A 14,955-nucleotide genomic window follows, 5' to 3' on the forward strand; every position below is an offset into this window, starting at 1 on the left:
CAATTTGACTGAGCTGCGAGACGACAAGCGAGACGTAAACAACGCGGCAGTAACATAGTTATTAAACTGACACCAAAGGGTTACACAGATGCAAAACAATTATAAAGACAAAGACTTCAACAGAGACAGAATTACTATAAGGACAAATAAAGTGAACACGTTGAACGACCATAAAGATACAACAAGAGGAAAAAAAAACTACATTGAGATGCAAATGAGCACAAAAGAGTCAAGCAGAGAAATTGAAACGGATGCAACGCAGCCATGAGGTGAGGGAAAACCAGTGAGACACAAAAATGTACTTATTGTGTCTTTCTGCAATTTATTACCGATGGAGGGCTCATTGTCTTCTAACTCCCCCATGATACCAGTACATTTGTTTACTGAATTCAATGCTGTACTGATTCTATAGAGCTCCGCAGAGGGCTCTCCACACACGCCTTGGTGCTGTCATGAACAGCTGTCTCCACCTGCCGCGGACACTGAGCCACCGGAGGCTAGTCGGACAAGTCCCTGCGTGATGCGAGTGAAAAATGTTCATTCAAATGGTAAGAATCCAGCAACAGCCATATCTTATATCTTATATTTTTTTATTCACATACAGTACCTTCAATTCTGGACAGATTACATTCAAGAATATCAAAAGGAAACGCCAAGAGTGAATTCCCTCACTAACCCGAGAAGCACAAAGAAATGCATCAGGACGTACAGTACCTCGGTCAAAAACCTGCCAGCTTATATTAGATATGCAAACATTATAGGTTACAGAGTACAGCAGGGTGACATGTACTCTACAATATGTGCATAACATAATATATAAACACGGGGCTGAGCTATTTACAGTTGATCCAAAAATGTAGTTGCTCTTAACCATTTCATTTCGTCGCCTTTTTTTATACATATTAACATGTAACGTATTAATCTTTCAATGGTAGAGTTGGACCGTTCCTCCAACATGCTCGAAATCACACACACCACACCAGTTGTTTTTTTTTTTAAAGCACTCCACACTCTACTTCACCATAAATAAAACAATTACAAAAATATACCTCACTTCAAACAGAGCCATAGCAGGACAAGCACTTACAGCCATCGTGGAATGATACTTTACATACCATGATAAATGATGAATGATAAAAAAAACAACACATATCAACCTGGAAGAATGAGATGGAGGAGAAGGATTACAGAACAAGCTGGAATTCAAAACGAAAGACAGCAGTTTAATGGGAATGTTTGAGGTCGTGACAGGCGAAGGATGGTGGCTGGTGATTGGCTGGGATTGCGGTGATGACGTGGGTTGTCTGGGTGGAGGGCAAGCGGTTCCCTTTGAGGTCAAAACCCTCCTCGCTTTAGGAAGATGCGTTGACATTACTTGACGACAGTAAAAGAAGAATGCAGGGTGTTAAAAACTCGAAGTCCATGTTGGATTAGTAGTGTGTTTACATTCACAGGTATATCCCATCGTTCTAAGGCTCAGGAGGGTAAAATGTGTGTCAGTGTATGTGTGTGTGCGGCTGTCACTGCTGCTGCTGTTCCTCCGAAGAAGTAGAAGACTAGAGGAGAAGCTATTTTTTCTTTGAGTTGACGCTCTTGCAGACCCAATTCATGCCCTCCTGAGAAAGAACAAAAGCAGCACAGTGAGAAGAGGAAAATTAAAAAAAAAAACAAATGCATCGCAAGGGAACGCCCGGCCCTGTATGCTCACCTGAATCCCCTCACCAGTGAGGGCGGAGCAGGACTGGATCTGCCACATGCGATCCCGGATGGTGTGCAGGTTGAGACCCTCAGCGATCTCTGAGGCTGGAGCAGCTGTCAGCAGGTCCTGCTTGTTTGCAAAGATCAACACGGGGACGCCACTCAACTTCTCCTCATCCAACAGCTCAGCCAGCTCCTGCAACCAACAAACAGCCTCTGTAAAATATACTGCAGGACACACAGACACAAGTACTGACACAGGAGATGCGCCAGTGCTTCCTGAAAGTACAAATCTGAGCTGACAAATCGAGACTCCAACTTGGACTCTAGTGATAAAACACACAATACAGAAGTGCTGCGTCCTTGAACTATAAAGAAAAACAGACATATTTCACACACCATGATTATGTATCACTAAGCCTCTGCATTGAATGATTTGGTCTAAGTTATGTATTTATTTTTTAAATCACAATTTATTCAATAGAAAATATGAAACTCTTGTCAAGAGATATTATAGTCTTGCACATCACATTTTTATATTGAGACATGTTCCCAAATATTTAAAAACCTCTCAGACAAAACAAAAAATAAATCGTATAAACACTGACATTATTTATTACAATTAGTACATTAACAAAAAAGTAATTGGGACAATTTAGAAAATCAAGTAACGGTTTCAGTTTTACAAACAAAGGGGTCAGAAAAAAAACAATTATATACATTTTACATACCTGGCCTGTTTCTTCAAATCTCTTTCTGTCAGCACTGTCAATTACATAAATCTGGAAAATAAAAAGGATGTTTTCATGTTAGCATGTGTTATAAACATGGACTTTACTATCTATTACCAGGTTAAAATTGACTTGCTTTGCCCACTCACAAGTACATCTGTGTTTTCAAAGTAGTTTCTCCAGTAAGGCCTGATCTTCCTCTGGCCTCCGATGTCCCAAACATTCAGTTTAAAACCCTGAGACTGGACGCTTTTGATGTTGAATCCCTGAAGAATACATCAAGTATATTAAATTAGCGCAGACCATAATTCATATGCACTTTCCAGATTTCAATTTTTTTTTTTTTTTAAATGGTGCTTAACAAATATAAAAGGTCGGTTTGATTATTTTTTTGTGTGAGTGTGACTTCTGTTTGTTTCATTTGTTTTGTTTTGAAATAAATTCTTCTATGTTTTGTTTTTGTAACCCAAACTAGTCGTGTCTTAAATAATATGATTTGTAATAAGGGAAGGTGTAATAACTTCACCCCCATAAAACACTACCCCCATGACCTGCTTCATTATTATCATTGTATTATTATTATTATTTAGCATCAATATATATATACATATATACTGTACATTCTATATATTTCATTATATTATTATACTAGTCTATATTATATAACATTTCATTATATTACACTATATTGTTCATACTGCACTATATTATATTATATTATACTACATTATATTATATAACTGTCTCTCTTCTCTGCTGTTTTACATGACTTGCTGCTATTTTATCATACCAAGTCACTTTAATCACTTGTCACTTTATCTTGTCGTTCTCTGCAAATACTGTCTCAACTCCCTGGATGGTTAACTTCATCATTCATTTTGTACTGTATGTACCCCCTGTTTTTATTTTTATTTATCTTGTCGATTCTGTTTAATGTGTATTGTTGAGCTTTCTTGTCTGTGCTGCTGTAACGCCCGAATTTCCCCTCTGGGGATCAATAAAGTATTATCCTATCCTAATAACATAAAGCTTCAGCCTACACCTTTTCGGTCAAGATGTTTTTGTTTTTTCTTGTGACCGAAATAAATGATTACTACTATATACAAAAAAAAATGTAAATCTCCTCTTTCTGGAGGTGGTGTGCGTTTGAGGACTTCTCTCCTTACCTGTGTGGGGGTGATGTGGCTGATGTCTTCAGATGCCAGCTGTTTGAGCAAGGTGGTCTTCCCTCCGTTGTCCAGACCCAGCAGCAGTATCCTCACCTCCTGGTCTGGTGTGCTCTTTAGCTTCCGAAGAATAGACAGTAATCCCTGCAGAGAAAACATCAATGTGGTGTTACTTTGACCAGGGGGAGGGGGGGACAGGACAGGACAGGGGGGGGGGGGGAACACTGGTGCAGCTAACCACCATTGTGGAAACAAATCTCTTCTTTCTATCCTCACTAACAGGCCGTGCAAGTATTCTTCTTCTTCTAAGATGAGCATGCAACTCCTCGTCCTGATAACAGAAGACAACAGTAAGCAGCTAATCACATCCACTTTGTTATCAGTGCCTCATGGACTAGCTGTTTGAATACAAGTGTAGTTGACGGCACCTTGTGGATGCTAAAGGCAGCTAACGAAGCTAATCTCCCTTGATAACTAAACGAAGCAACAGACAGCTTTTTTTTTTTGTTGCACAGTTGAATGTTTTTATCTCCGGGTAAGTTTCCGGATAGTCGTAGCCTTTAAGTCGCGGCTATACTCGAGCGAGCGCGACTTTATGTGACTATCTGCGCATTTTTTTTAAGATTATTTTTTATTGTTAATGTCTAATTATTGCCGTTAAATTGAACTCACCATCTTGTTGCCTTCGCTCTTGGAGACGCCGCCGAGGGTTACTAAGGGGGGGGTGACGTCAGACGCAAAGTCACGCACAAAAACTCAAGCAACGTATGGAAGACGAGTTTAACGTCCCGAGCTGTGTTGCCAGGTCCGCTTGTTATAAGCGACTTTTTGGGCTTGTTTTTTTTCCTGTAAAGTCGCTTGCAAATATAGTCAGTCGCGAGGTTTTGGGGCTTGTTTTGCTCCCTTTATGAACCCCTACTGATTCTCTCCCAACTCTCCACAATAAAGCGAAAAACGATCGCGATAGTTTGTCCTTTTTCAGGATCCGCCCACAACCCCGTTTACCCTATGCGTTTATATTATACAATATTTATATGTATATATATATACTGCTATCAAGTGGCCTCTCTTTTACACTTTGTGGTAGGTTATGTCACCTGTTGTGTTTCATTTAATTTTTATGAGGCGCCAGGTCGCTTGTTTTTGGGCTTGTTTCTATAGAGCTGGTTGCTTGTTTCTCTCGCGAGATCTGGCAATACCGGTATGGAAGACGAGTTTAGCTTCCCGAGATGAGCTGCATGTTACATGGTCCAAAATTTAGGCCACGAATTGATCTCTGTGTTTGATTTTTGTGTTCGTTATTTTCTTAAAATGCGTTAATGCATACATATTTATTGTGCACAGACAAAATAAAGTCTTCACATTATCAACTAACTAGTAAGCGGAAATCAGCTGGCTACTTAGCTTTAACAGGTAATGCCGTGTGTTTTTTTTGGTCACATTGACATTCAACGAAAAAAAAAAACCGAATCAGTCACACATTGACTGCATGTGTATGTTTTGAAGTGAGTCGGTCAGAAAAGTGTCAGGTTTAGTTTTCATGTAAAGGGAGCTGCCCCAACTCGTGATTGGAGGACGCTTTGCCACGTGCACATATCTTTGCTGCTCACGAGCACATTTGATTACCTGACAGGTTCAGTTTGGACTGTCGAAGGATCTAACAAAGGTATGTTTATCTGTTTTTAATCTGTCAAGGTTGCCCTCCATCAGTTGACACTAAGTCTCGTCTGTTTCTTTGTTTCTGCTGCAGAAGTAAAAAACCAGCCGGTTACTCGAGTAAGTGTTGCATCAGTCTGTTTCCACTTCACTCTTTTTCACTGCAGGTTGTTTGGTCTGCTGAACACAAACCACTGTCTGCACACACATCAAGTTTATGCCTTTGTTAGAACAACTATATAAACAGTATATCATTAAAAAAAGAGTATGCATACACAAGCTTTGAGCTGCTGACTTGTGATGATATATTAGTTATCCAGATGTACTCAGTTGTTGTTTTTTCTCGTCTGCTTTGGGCTGCAGATCCAGTTTGTCAAGCCTCTCCCGAAGCTTCTTCTAGTCCTTCTTATATTTTTTCCACACAGCTTTCAGTTAGCCTTCAAATCGGTCTCCAACCTCTGTCTACATGTTTGTAGGGATACAGTTGTGTTCAAAGAATCAATCATGTGGCACATATCTCAACTTTAACAGATCTGAAATCAATTGTTGAAATTAGTTTTGCCAATCAGACAGAACCCCAACTCAAATAATCAGTTACAATTGCAGATTATTTAATCTGATTATGTATCTGTATTTAAAATGTAGTCCATGAGGTGTTACACATTAATAATCACTCTTTTTCTGTTGACACTTTCTTACTTTTTAGTTTCTCGATTGGTTGGTCTGGAGACAAAAAAAAAGCTTCTTTTTTTTAAATGTTCCATTGGACTAAAGTTCTGTCTGTTTATATTGTTGGCATCTTTCATTCTTTACCATTTTAAAAGACATTTGCACAAACATCACCTTGCACCTTCCTGCACACCTGTCCAGTTTTTCCAGCACATGTTGCTCCCTAAATTTGATTTTTTTTTTTTTACAGTTTATTTTATCTCCCCTCCCCTGACAGTATCATGCTGTTTACTTTTTTAATATTCTCCTTTTATGGTGTTTGATTTATGCACCAAGAACACCAAGACACATTCTTATTTTGATTCTGATAGATTCGTTCTCAGGCGGAAACAATTAGACAAAGACAGAAAAAGGAAAACAACATTAGTTTGTTTTTCTCTAGCGATTTATAAGCCAAATAAAGTCCATAATTCGCTCGCTCCAGCTTTTCTTATGTTACATTTTCTGCTTTTCATCATGAATATCTTTGTAAAAAAATGAATATGTTCAGGTTTCATACATAAAATATTTTTATTGTAGGTTAAACAAAACTAACAAAGTTGTGGTCAAACAAAGTGCAAACTTTGGTAGTGTAAAAATGTTATTGGCATTTTTTTTTACCAATTTCATACATTTCACAAAACAGGTTAAAAAGTTTGTTAGTTTCAACCCTAATCTTTTCTTTTAGTGAACTGTTGCATTATCTCTGTTTGTCTTATTATTACACAATGTGTGTCCCAGTATTACTGTCTAATGACCTCGTTTCATCCGATGCAGCCATCAGTTCCATTGTTTGTTAGTATAATCTTCATGATATTTCATGGTATGTGAGGCCATCTTGACTTTTGGCTCATGTTCAGGGTTCCCCACAAGGTTCTGCAGACCTTATCCTACTTTCTCAACAAGCAGCTGCAGAAAAGATCCAGTTCCAGCCGGACTGAGTCGCCGAAGAGCGCACTGATATCCTCCTCTCCTCATGTGCCCTTTACTCACAAAACATTAAACCACACAGAGATTTGGACTTAGTGCTTCCAGAAAATAATTAGTAATGTACTGGTGAAGATGCTCATTGGGGTGTTTGGATAGTTAGAGCCGCACTCAGCAGGTTGTGTGTAATAAGAAGAAGAATGCTGAAGATGCAAAACCCCCAAAATGACAACCTGTGGAACCATTTACCACGATGTGGTCAATGATTTCTAGTGCAAGTTTGACTCCTGAGAGTATTTAGGTAGAAACAAGAGTTTGTGTTTGTTCAGGGTTTTGTTGGGTTGACTCCAAAGGGCACATATTGGGAATCATTAAGTCCAGCTCGGGAGGGGGCCCGATCCTAAAAAAAAAAAAAAAAAGAGCTACCCTTATTGTGGAGCACAAAACAGAAACCCATGCCCACCAGACCCTTGTTTCGTTACCTACACAGGAACTTCAGGAACTCCAAGTGCGGACTTTCACTTTTGTTTAATCAGCTGATCAGAGCCCAGAGTGGCATCTGCAAAATCCTATTTTTGACAAACTATATCTCAAAAACCCAACATCATCTCTCATTTAAAAAAAAAAACATTTAGAGTTATGATCGGAGAAAAATGTTTGATATTTGTAGTTAAAATGTTACTTTAGCTGCAGTAGCTATAGTATTTTCTTTCTTTTGTAAAATGATGTCACACCTGATCACTTACATATTTATACGGCGGTAGATCAGTCTGCAGGGATTTGGGTTGGGGACTGGAGGGTGGCTGGTTCAAGTCCTGGTGAGTCCAAATGTGGAAGTTGGTCTGGTAGCTGGAGAGGTGCCAGTTCGCTTCCTGAGCACTGCCGAGGTGCCCTTATGCAAGGCACCAAATCCCCCCCCCCCCCCGGCTCAGGAGTGCTCGCTGTGTGCAGCCCCCTCACTCTGACATCTCTCCATTAGTGCGTGTCTATAGGATCCTGTTTGTGTATGTGTGTGTAGCATGTTCAACAACAGAGTGTAAAAGTGAATAAATAAAGTATATCTTCTTCGTACACACACTGCCCTTCAACTACAGACTTTCATGAACCATTAGATCCTAGTTAGCAAAAGTAAAAGATTGACATACTGGTCTAGACTCTTGCTGTGCACATTTCAATTTCTTACAATCATTTATTGAGCCAAATCGGGAAATCTCAAAGACAAGCAGAACCTTTTCATGTTTGAGAAGTGCACAAAGAGACAAATACAATAAACCATTGATCATCAATGTAGTCGCATTTAATTTTCTGGTGAAGGGCTAATAATAGCTGCCCCCCCCCCCCCTCACACACACACACACTCACACACTCTTAGCCCTGTGGGGGTTCAAAGGCTCTCTGACCCACTGAGCTAAAAATCTGTTAATGTTACATCAGCTGAAACCAGTACGGACTGGTGGAAGGACAAACATGACCCGTGTTGTGACAAACTGTAGAGATCCACTAAGAACCAGAATCTGTTTAAAATGTTCTGCATTGTCGAATGACACGATTCTTCCTCTTCTTCTTCTTGTGCAGGTTTGGTCTGCAGCTGCTGAGTCACCTCTGAGCAGAGCTGCTCCAAAATCGTGAACTTCTTAATGACTTATTATTAGATCGCTCCTAAACCGGCACGATGGCTTTGAGCTCATTCGACATCGACGAACCGCGATGGGATCAGGCGACGTTCATGGGCCGGCTGAAACACTTCTTCAACATCACGGACTGTCGGACGGCGCTCCTCCCCGACTCACGCCTGGATGAGGCCAAGGCTCTCGTGGAAAGCTGCAGGTGAGGGAAAAAAAATGGTAATTATTAGCAACGTGAAATGCTGCGGTCACATGCGGGTTATAGTACCGCGGCACACGCACGTGTTGTATCTTTTGTGAGGTCGTGAAACTCTCATTCCCGACCCCCTTTCTGCTTTGTGCTCAGGTAACAGCTGAGCAGAAGTGTTGCTCTGCAGAACCTCAGTAAATGTTCTACTTTTCTGTCATACTTAGACGTGCTATGTGCTCAGCTGGGACAAATGTTGTGTACAAGAAGACACAAATGTTGACTGTTTCCATAGTTGTGTATATCATATATTGGGGGTTTTCTTGTACAGGGCAGGATCTATCCCTCCAGGCACCACAGAGGAGCAGCTCCACTACGCCAAGAAGCTGTACGACTCGGCTTTCCACCCGGACACAGGGGATCGCATGAACCTGATCGGCCGCATGTCATTTCAGGTCCCCGGAGGCATGGCCATCACCGGCTGCATGCTGCAGTTCTACAGGTACAGAAGAAGAGCGCACGGATGAGGAAAAACGTGCGAAAGTCTCCCAGGGGAGCTTTTGAAGGTTTCGTAACTTGCTTGTGGTTTGCAGGACAGTTCCTGCCGTGGTGTTCTGGCAGTGGGTGAATCAGTCCTTCAACGCTCTGGTCAACTACACGAACAGAAACGCCGCCTCCCCCATCACTCCCAAGTAAGACTTTCACTGATAATGTAAGCGTCTCGGCTAATGCGGCCCGCCTGAAGAAACCAGGATCCTGCCGGGGGTTGCCGCTCTCCTCTTTCATAACTCATTATGTAAAGTGGAACATGTTGTTTCACGTCTGAATGAGTTCCCCAGTCACTTTTTCAAGACGCCAAAAAGACAACCTTCCACCAGCTCCTTCAACGTGGAGGAAGTGTGCAGTGAATCTCAGATTAACGTGAAGGAAACTAGAGATTAAATGCACTTTAATCTTACATTTAATAACACAAATAAGAGAGGAATTTAGAGTACAACCACAACAGCACGTCCTCTTTATTTTTTGTTTTTCTCTCATTCCAGCTGGAGCATTGTTTTCATTAATACTCTGCTGAATGCATCACAGAGAGCATGTCAACACATAAATTAAACGAACTTAACATCTTGTCCTCCTGGATGATAAAGGACGTTTAAATCCGTCACCAGAGCAGCCTGTGAGAGCGTCACGTATACAGATAAACGCTGTAAACCAGACGGATAAATATGACTGTATTTATCATGTGATGAACTGGATCACATGTAAACTGTTTGGAAGTGATGAAGTAAGATGAAGGGGATTTATTTGTTCTGTTTGTATTGGTGTATTGCGCCCCCTTGTGTTGAGGGTGGGGGGGGGGGGGGGCTGTGTTGGTGTCGTATCTTACCTCTTGGAGTGATTTATTATTTGGACGGTGGTTCACGTTGACGGTGCTGTGGTTGTGATGTCGGGCTTAATGTCACGCTGGAACATTTGATTGATTCTCCGCTAATGTGTCTGAAAACTTCCATGTAAATTCAGCAGACACCAAAATCAAACATTCATTCATTCATGTGCAAACCGACTTTGTTCATGGTCTTATAATAAGCGGCGTTTTGTCTCTCTCAGGCAGATCGGAGTCGCCTACCTTACAGCAACGAGCACAGCGTTAGCAACAGCAGTGGGACTCAACCTCTACACAAAGGTACGCACATGTTATTTTCCAAACTACACAGACAGTTGACTCTGTTTTTTAAAAAAAGTCTCTTATCCTCCATTTGTCTGGATGATTCTGTAATTGCCGTATTTTTCAGTCATGCATTCTCTGCGTTTTAATTTGGATCAGGGATCTTTCACGTTCACAAACGGACTCATTTTTTTTTTTTGTCTCCACTTCTTCGTTGCAGAAAGCTCCTCCCCTTGTTGCTCGCTGGGTCCCTTTTGCAGCGGTGGCATCTGCTAACTGTGTAAACATTCCCATGATGAGGCAACAGTAAGTCTCTGCTGTTAGTACTCCTAACAGGTCTTCAAGAGAAAATAGATCTGGGATCTCAATGGGACTGACCGCCATAAATAAAGGTTAAAAAAAAAAAAAAACCTATTTAAGGGAAGGTGATGATGTGGTTATGTGGGAAGGTCAAATCACAGTAGTCTGTACATTTTCTGTTGTAGAACCTTTTAAGGGTTTATACTTTAAAAAACAGGGATGAAAGAGATCACAACAAAGCTCGGTGTCTGCGGCCAAAACTTCCATGGAGGTTGTCGACATATTTGTGAAAGTCCTTTTTTTATATCCTTGCCACAAGGACGCTTGCCTTGCCCCCCCCCCCCCCCCCCCCCCCCCCGAGCGTCCTCGTGAAATACGACAGTCAAATATCTTCTTTGTTTAAGAAAGATTTCTTGTTCACTCACTAAATGCCTTCAATTTTTCATTTTTGGAAGGTTCCAACATTTGTCCGTACATTTTCATTCAAAGATTCACTCAAAACACTCGGCGTAACCTTGTGTGCTGTAGCATGGCGTAGCGGTCAAAAGGGCGTTCGTGCTCTGCCGTGTAGCAACACCTGACACCCCGGTGGAAGTTCCTACCTATAAAGTGTATGACCTGAACCCAGAGGGGACACCTGCTGGAGCAATTTTTGTCTCACACTCCTATAGCTCCTAAACATACTCCTACAGACTGCATTTTAATTTGAGGTTAAAAGTCTATATATATCTTTTCTTTAGCGTTCTGCCTGTTCACTGTTTGCCATGTGAAGGTTTTTTTTTTCCCCACTTTATTTTTTGTCTTTTCTGTTGGACGTCACTCCTTTGAGTTATTTATGAACACTCAGTGTGCTTTTAAAGTCGAGTCAGAATATCTAAGTTTCTTTCATCTAACATTCATCTCAGGATTTTAGATTTTTCTCGTATGTCATGTTCTTGAACTTCTTTTCTGTTCCTCCTCCTCCTCCTCCTCCTCCTCCTCCTCCTGTCTCTCTGCTCGTCAGGGAGATCCTGAACGGTATCGCTGTCACGGATGAAAACGGCAACGCACTGGGCCACTCCACGGTCAGCTGTCCAAACACATCCTCTATACGTCTATGAAACACACAACAGTTCTCCTCTTGTTAATTGCTGAACAGTTTTGAAATCTTTGTTTTATCTTGGTGTAGAAAGCGGCGGTGAAAGGCATCACACAAGTGGTCGTCTCTCGGATCACCATGGCTGCACCAGGAATGAGTATGCAGAGAAGTTTCCTCTTATCATTATTATTATTATTATTATTATTATTATTATTATTATTATTCCATAGAGTTTTCCAAGTTCTCCTTTTCCTCTTTTGACGATCTGTCATTTCTTCTGTCAGTCATCCTGCCCATCATCATGCAGAGGCTGGAGAAATACAAGTTCATGCAGGTCAGACCTTCACCTTGATCACTTCCTTCCTGCTGTTAGAGTCCCAACATGAGGCTCATCAAGCTCTCGTTCTCTCTCTCTCCCCCCCCCCCCCCCCCCCCCCCCACAGAGAATCACGTATCTACATGGACCAATCCAAGTGATGCTGGTCGGAGGATTGTAAGTACAACGAGTCGGAGAGATTTGAATTTTCTCCAGAGTGTTTGGATGATAATAACGTTTTTTTTTTCCTTTTTCTTTTAAAGTTTGATCTTCATGGTGCCTGCTGCCTGCTCCCTCTTCCCTCAGAGATGGTAAGAACCTGTGTCTGCACTTTTTCAATCTGCAACACATGCACTTAAAAGCCTTGAGCTCCTTTTATTTTGTCAGAGTCATTATGGGAAGTTTGAAAAAGAAAGATATTGTTCTTTTAAGATTTATTTTTGGGCTTTTTTTTTTACTTTAATGGAGAGATAGGACGGTTGGAAATCAGGGAGAGAGAGAGTAGGGAATGACATGCAGGATTTGAACCTGGGCCGCCCACTTGGAAGACTATGGCCTCCATTCATGGGGCGCCTGCACTAACCACTGCGCCACCAGCGCCCCAAGATATTATTCTTTTTAATTCCACCTGGATCATCCATAGAAACCATTCATACGTTTATTTCTCAGAACTTGAACTGAGTCTTACAAAAGCAGAACTTACATTTCAGTTAGACCAGGACTCACGTTTGTAGCTAAGACAGCTGCGGTTTGTAATTAAATAAACAATCGGGTGAATACTTGTGTGGTAAAACATTATCTACCCGTATTAATCAGGAATGATAAAAAAACATTATTGTACATAAAACTCCTGAAAATATCCGGAGTCATGCTTCATACGTGAAGGCAAACGGCTTTTACTCAGAATTTACCCCCACCAGCTTCCTTAAAGCCGACGTGTGAACACAGCAGGTCGTTCTGAGGCATGACGTTAATATCACACGTGCGCGTAATGAAAGAGGCTTTGTACTCTTTTCTACGACTTAAAAGCTTTTGATCCTCGCCGCTTAATCGTTGATACTGTAAATGTGTTCAACAACGCGTAGCATTGATAGAAAAGGCAACAACTTTCATCAAAGCGTCGGACTCGGTCGCCTCGTTCCATCATTTTGTGCAGTGCATGTACAATAAAAAGACAAACCCCTCTGGCTCCTAAAAACATGTACGGCAGTCTAAAGCCAGGGACAAATGGTGGCTTGAATAATGTTTGACTTTTTCAATGAATACTGCCAGAAAATGTCCTTAAACTGTCCTTAAATAAAAGGCAAAACAATAGCAAACATGTTGGTCTTGGAATTCACTGAGGTCTCATGGCAGGGGGGACCTTCACTCTCTTTTGTGTTCTCAGTAATGTTCAGTTAGTTTGTGTTCTCTATAAGTAAAGAAATCTGTAATGTTTAATCAAACAAAGTACATTTTCACCATGCCCCCCCCCCCCCCTCCTCTCTCTGTGTAGCTCTATGGCCGTGTCCAAGCTGGAGCCCGAGCTCAGAGACTCCATCAAGTCGAAGTACGGAGACGCAATACAACAAGTCTACTTCAACAAAGGCCTTTGAGGGCGGATTAGCATTATCAAAATGACACCCAAGACCAGATCACATGTCCATGTAGTCTGTTCCCATTCTCTAATGTTTGTTATGATTAAATGCTTCTTCTGCTTCATCTTCATATCAGTGCTTTATCTGTGGGAACTTTGATGAATCGTGTCACTTTTTAATCTGCTTTTCTTTCCTTGGTTCAAATGATTTCTTATATTTTTCGTATCTTAAACACATACAAGGGGGGGGCGCTGTGTACTCCTGTTGACAAACCAAATGATCTGACCTCAGGAACAGGGCGTTATTTCACAGATAAAGACTCTGTCACTGTGCCCTTTGTGAAATGAGTCTCCTGTAGTTGTCGTCATTGTCTGTTTTGTCGGTGTCTCTGTGTTGGAAAATTCTGTTAAATCTGCAAAGTTTCCTTAAATCTGTGCCTTTCACACAGTGGCTGGAGTTTCTTTCTTTTTTTCTTTTTTTTAAACCAATATCGTCTCTACTGTGAAACCAGAAAAGTACTTCTATGCATGGCTTATCTCAGAAGCTGGCATTCAGTGTGATTTTTTAAAAAAAAGTGGAGGATACTGCCATCTTCTGCCAGAATGGAGGTAGAACTTTATGACTTGTCTGTGTGAGAGGTTTTCCAGTTTGATCTTTCTACTGTGTGAACACTGAATTGTGCCACAATACTCTGAATAAGCTGGAATAAAACAACAGAAATATTTGAATACAGTACCCTGTATTTTGTTTTGATTGTTTCTTTATGTGATTAGTTATAATTATAGGTTAGAAATAGTGTAATGTACGCCTTGAAGTAAATGGACTTGAGCTTGTGTATTGTTTTTCTCGTCTTCTGACTACTCAAAGATCTTTCACACCTACACATTCACACGCTGATGGCTGCTATGTAGTGTCCATCATTAATAACTAATCACACATTCACACGCCGCTGATGAAGCAGCAGGAGCCACATGGGGTTAAGTGTCTTGCCCAAGGACACATCGGAGATGAACCCCTGACCTTCAGTTGGAAGACAACCGACTCTACCGCTGAGCCACGGCCGCCCCTTAAGTAAGTATTCAGTAAGTATGACAACACATCCACATCGTATGCGGCTGTTGCTCTGGCAGTGCGGCTGTGGCTCAGTTTCGATCAGGTTCGATCCCCAGCAGAGCAACATGTCTGATGTCTCCTTGGGAAACCCCGCATTGCTCCCGCTGCTTTGGTGGCGGTGTATGAATGGATTAGTGTGGTACTTACTCTCTGATGTATGTTGCTTTGGATAAACGAGTCTGCTAGGTGAATTGTAACATTGTAACATAT

The 14,955-nt window shown here is 41.3% G+C and overlaps 2 protein-coding genes across 2 annotated transcripts; one reads left to right on the plus strand and one right to left on the minus strand.

The window, feature by feature from the left end:
• Positions 1 to 573: 573 nt before the first annotated feature.
• On the minus strand, positions 574 to 4,415 carry arl3b (ADP ribosylation factor like GTPase 3b). The gene is made up of 6 exons (XM_061028784.1): positions 4,268 to 4,415; positions 3,596 to 3,739; positions 2,579 to 2,695; positions 2,430 to 2,480; positions 1,709 to 1,894; positions 574 to 1,616 (listed from the first exon to the last, which is right to left on the minus strand). The coding sequence occupies exons 1-6, from the start codon at positions 4,268 to 4,270 to the stop codon at positions 1,569 to 1,571; spliced, it is 549 nt and encodes a 182-aa protein (XP_060884767.1). The 5' UTR covers positions 4,271 to 4,415; the 3' UTR covers positions 574 to 1,568.
• A 661-nt stretch (positions 4,416 to 5,076) lies between these two features.
• On the plus strand, positions 5,077 to 14,364 carry sfxn2 (sideroflexin 2). Its single transcript, XM_061028782.1, has 12 exons — positions 5,077 to 5,261; positions 8,462 to 8,713; positions 9,030 to 9,200; positions 9,292 to 9,390; positions 10,304 to 10,379; positions 10,582 to 10,667; positions 11,665 to 11,725; positions 11,830 to 11,896; positions 12,024 to 12,073; positions 12,183 to 12,232; positions 12,319 to 12,366; positions 13,551 to 14,364. Exons 2-12 carry the CDS (start codon positions 8,559 to 8,561, stop codon positions 13,648 to 13,650), a joined length of 963 nt encoding a protein of 320 aa, XP_060884765.1. The 5' UTR covers positions 5,077 to 5,261; positions 8,462 to 8,558; the 3' UTR covers positions 13,651 to 14,364.
• Positions 14,365 to 14,955: the final 591 nt, after the last annotated feature.

The sequence above is a fragment of the Labrus mixtus genome, chromosome 21 (assembly GCF_963584025.1).
Source record: "Labrus mixtus chromosome 21, fLabMix1.1, whole genome shotgun sequence".
Lineage (NCBI taxonomy): Eukaryota > Metazoa > Chordata > Actinopteri > Labriformes > Labridae > Labrus > Labrus mixtus.

Excerpts from the sequence above, each read along its gene's own strand:
- arl3b (XM_061028784.1), bottom strand. Across the intron at positions 2,696-3,595 it reads GCCACATCACCCCCACACAG|GGATTCAACATCAAAAGCGT; the intron begins GTAAGGAGAGAA and ends TGTATTCTTCAG. Across the intron at positions 1,895-2,429 it reads GATTTGAAGAAACAGGCCAG|GAGCTGGCTGAGCTGTTGGA; the intron begins GTATGTAAAATG and ends TGTTGGTTGCAG.
- sfxn2 (XM_061028782.1), top strand. The coding sequence starts at position 8,559 with ATGGCTTTGAGCTCATTCGACATCGACGAACCGCGATGGGATCAGGCG. Across the intron at positions 9,391-10,303 it reads GCCTCCCCCATCACTCCCAA|GCAGATCGGAGTCGCCTACC; the intron begins GTAAGACTTTCA and ends TGTCTCTCTCAG. Across the intron at positions 11,726-11,829 it reads ACGCACTGGGCCACTCCACG|AAAGCGGCGGTGAAAGGCAT; the intron begins GTCAGCTGTCCA and ends ATCTTGGTGTAG.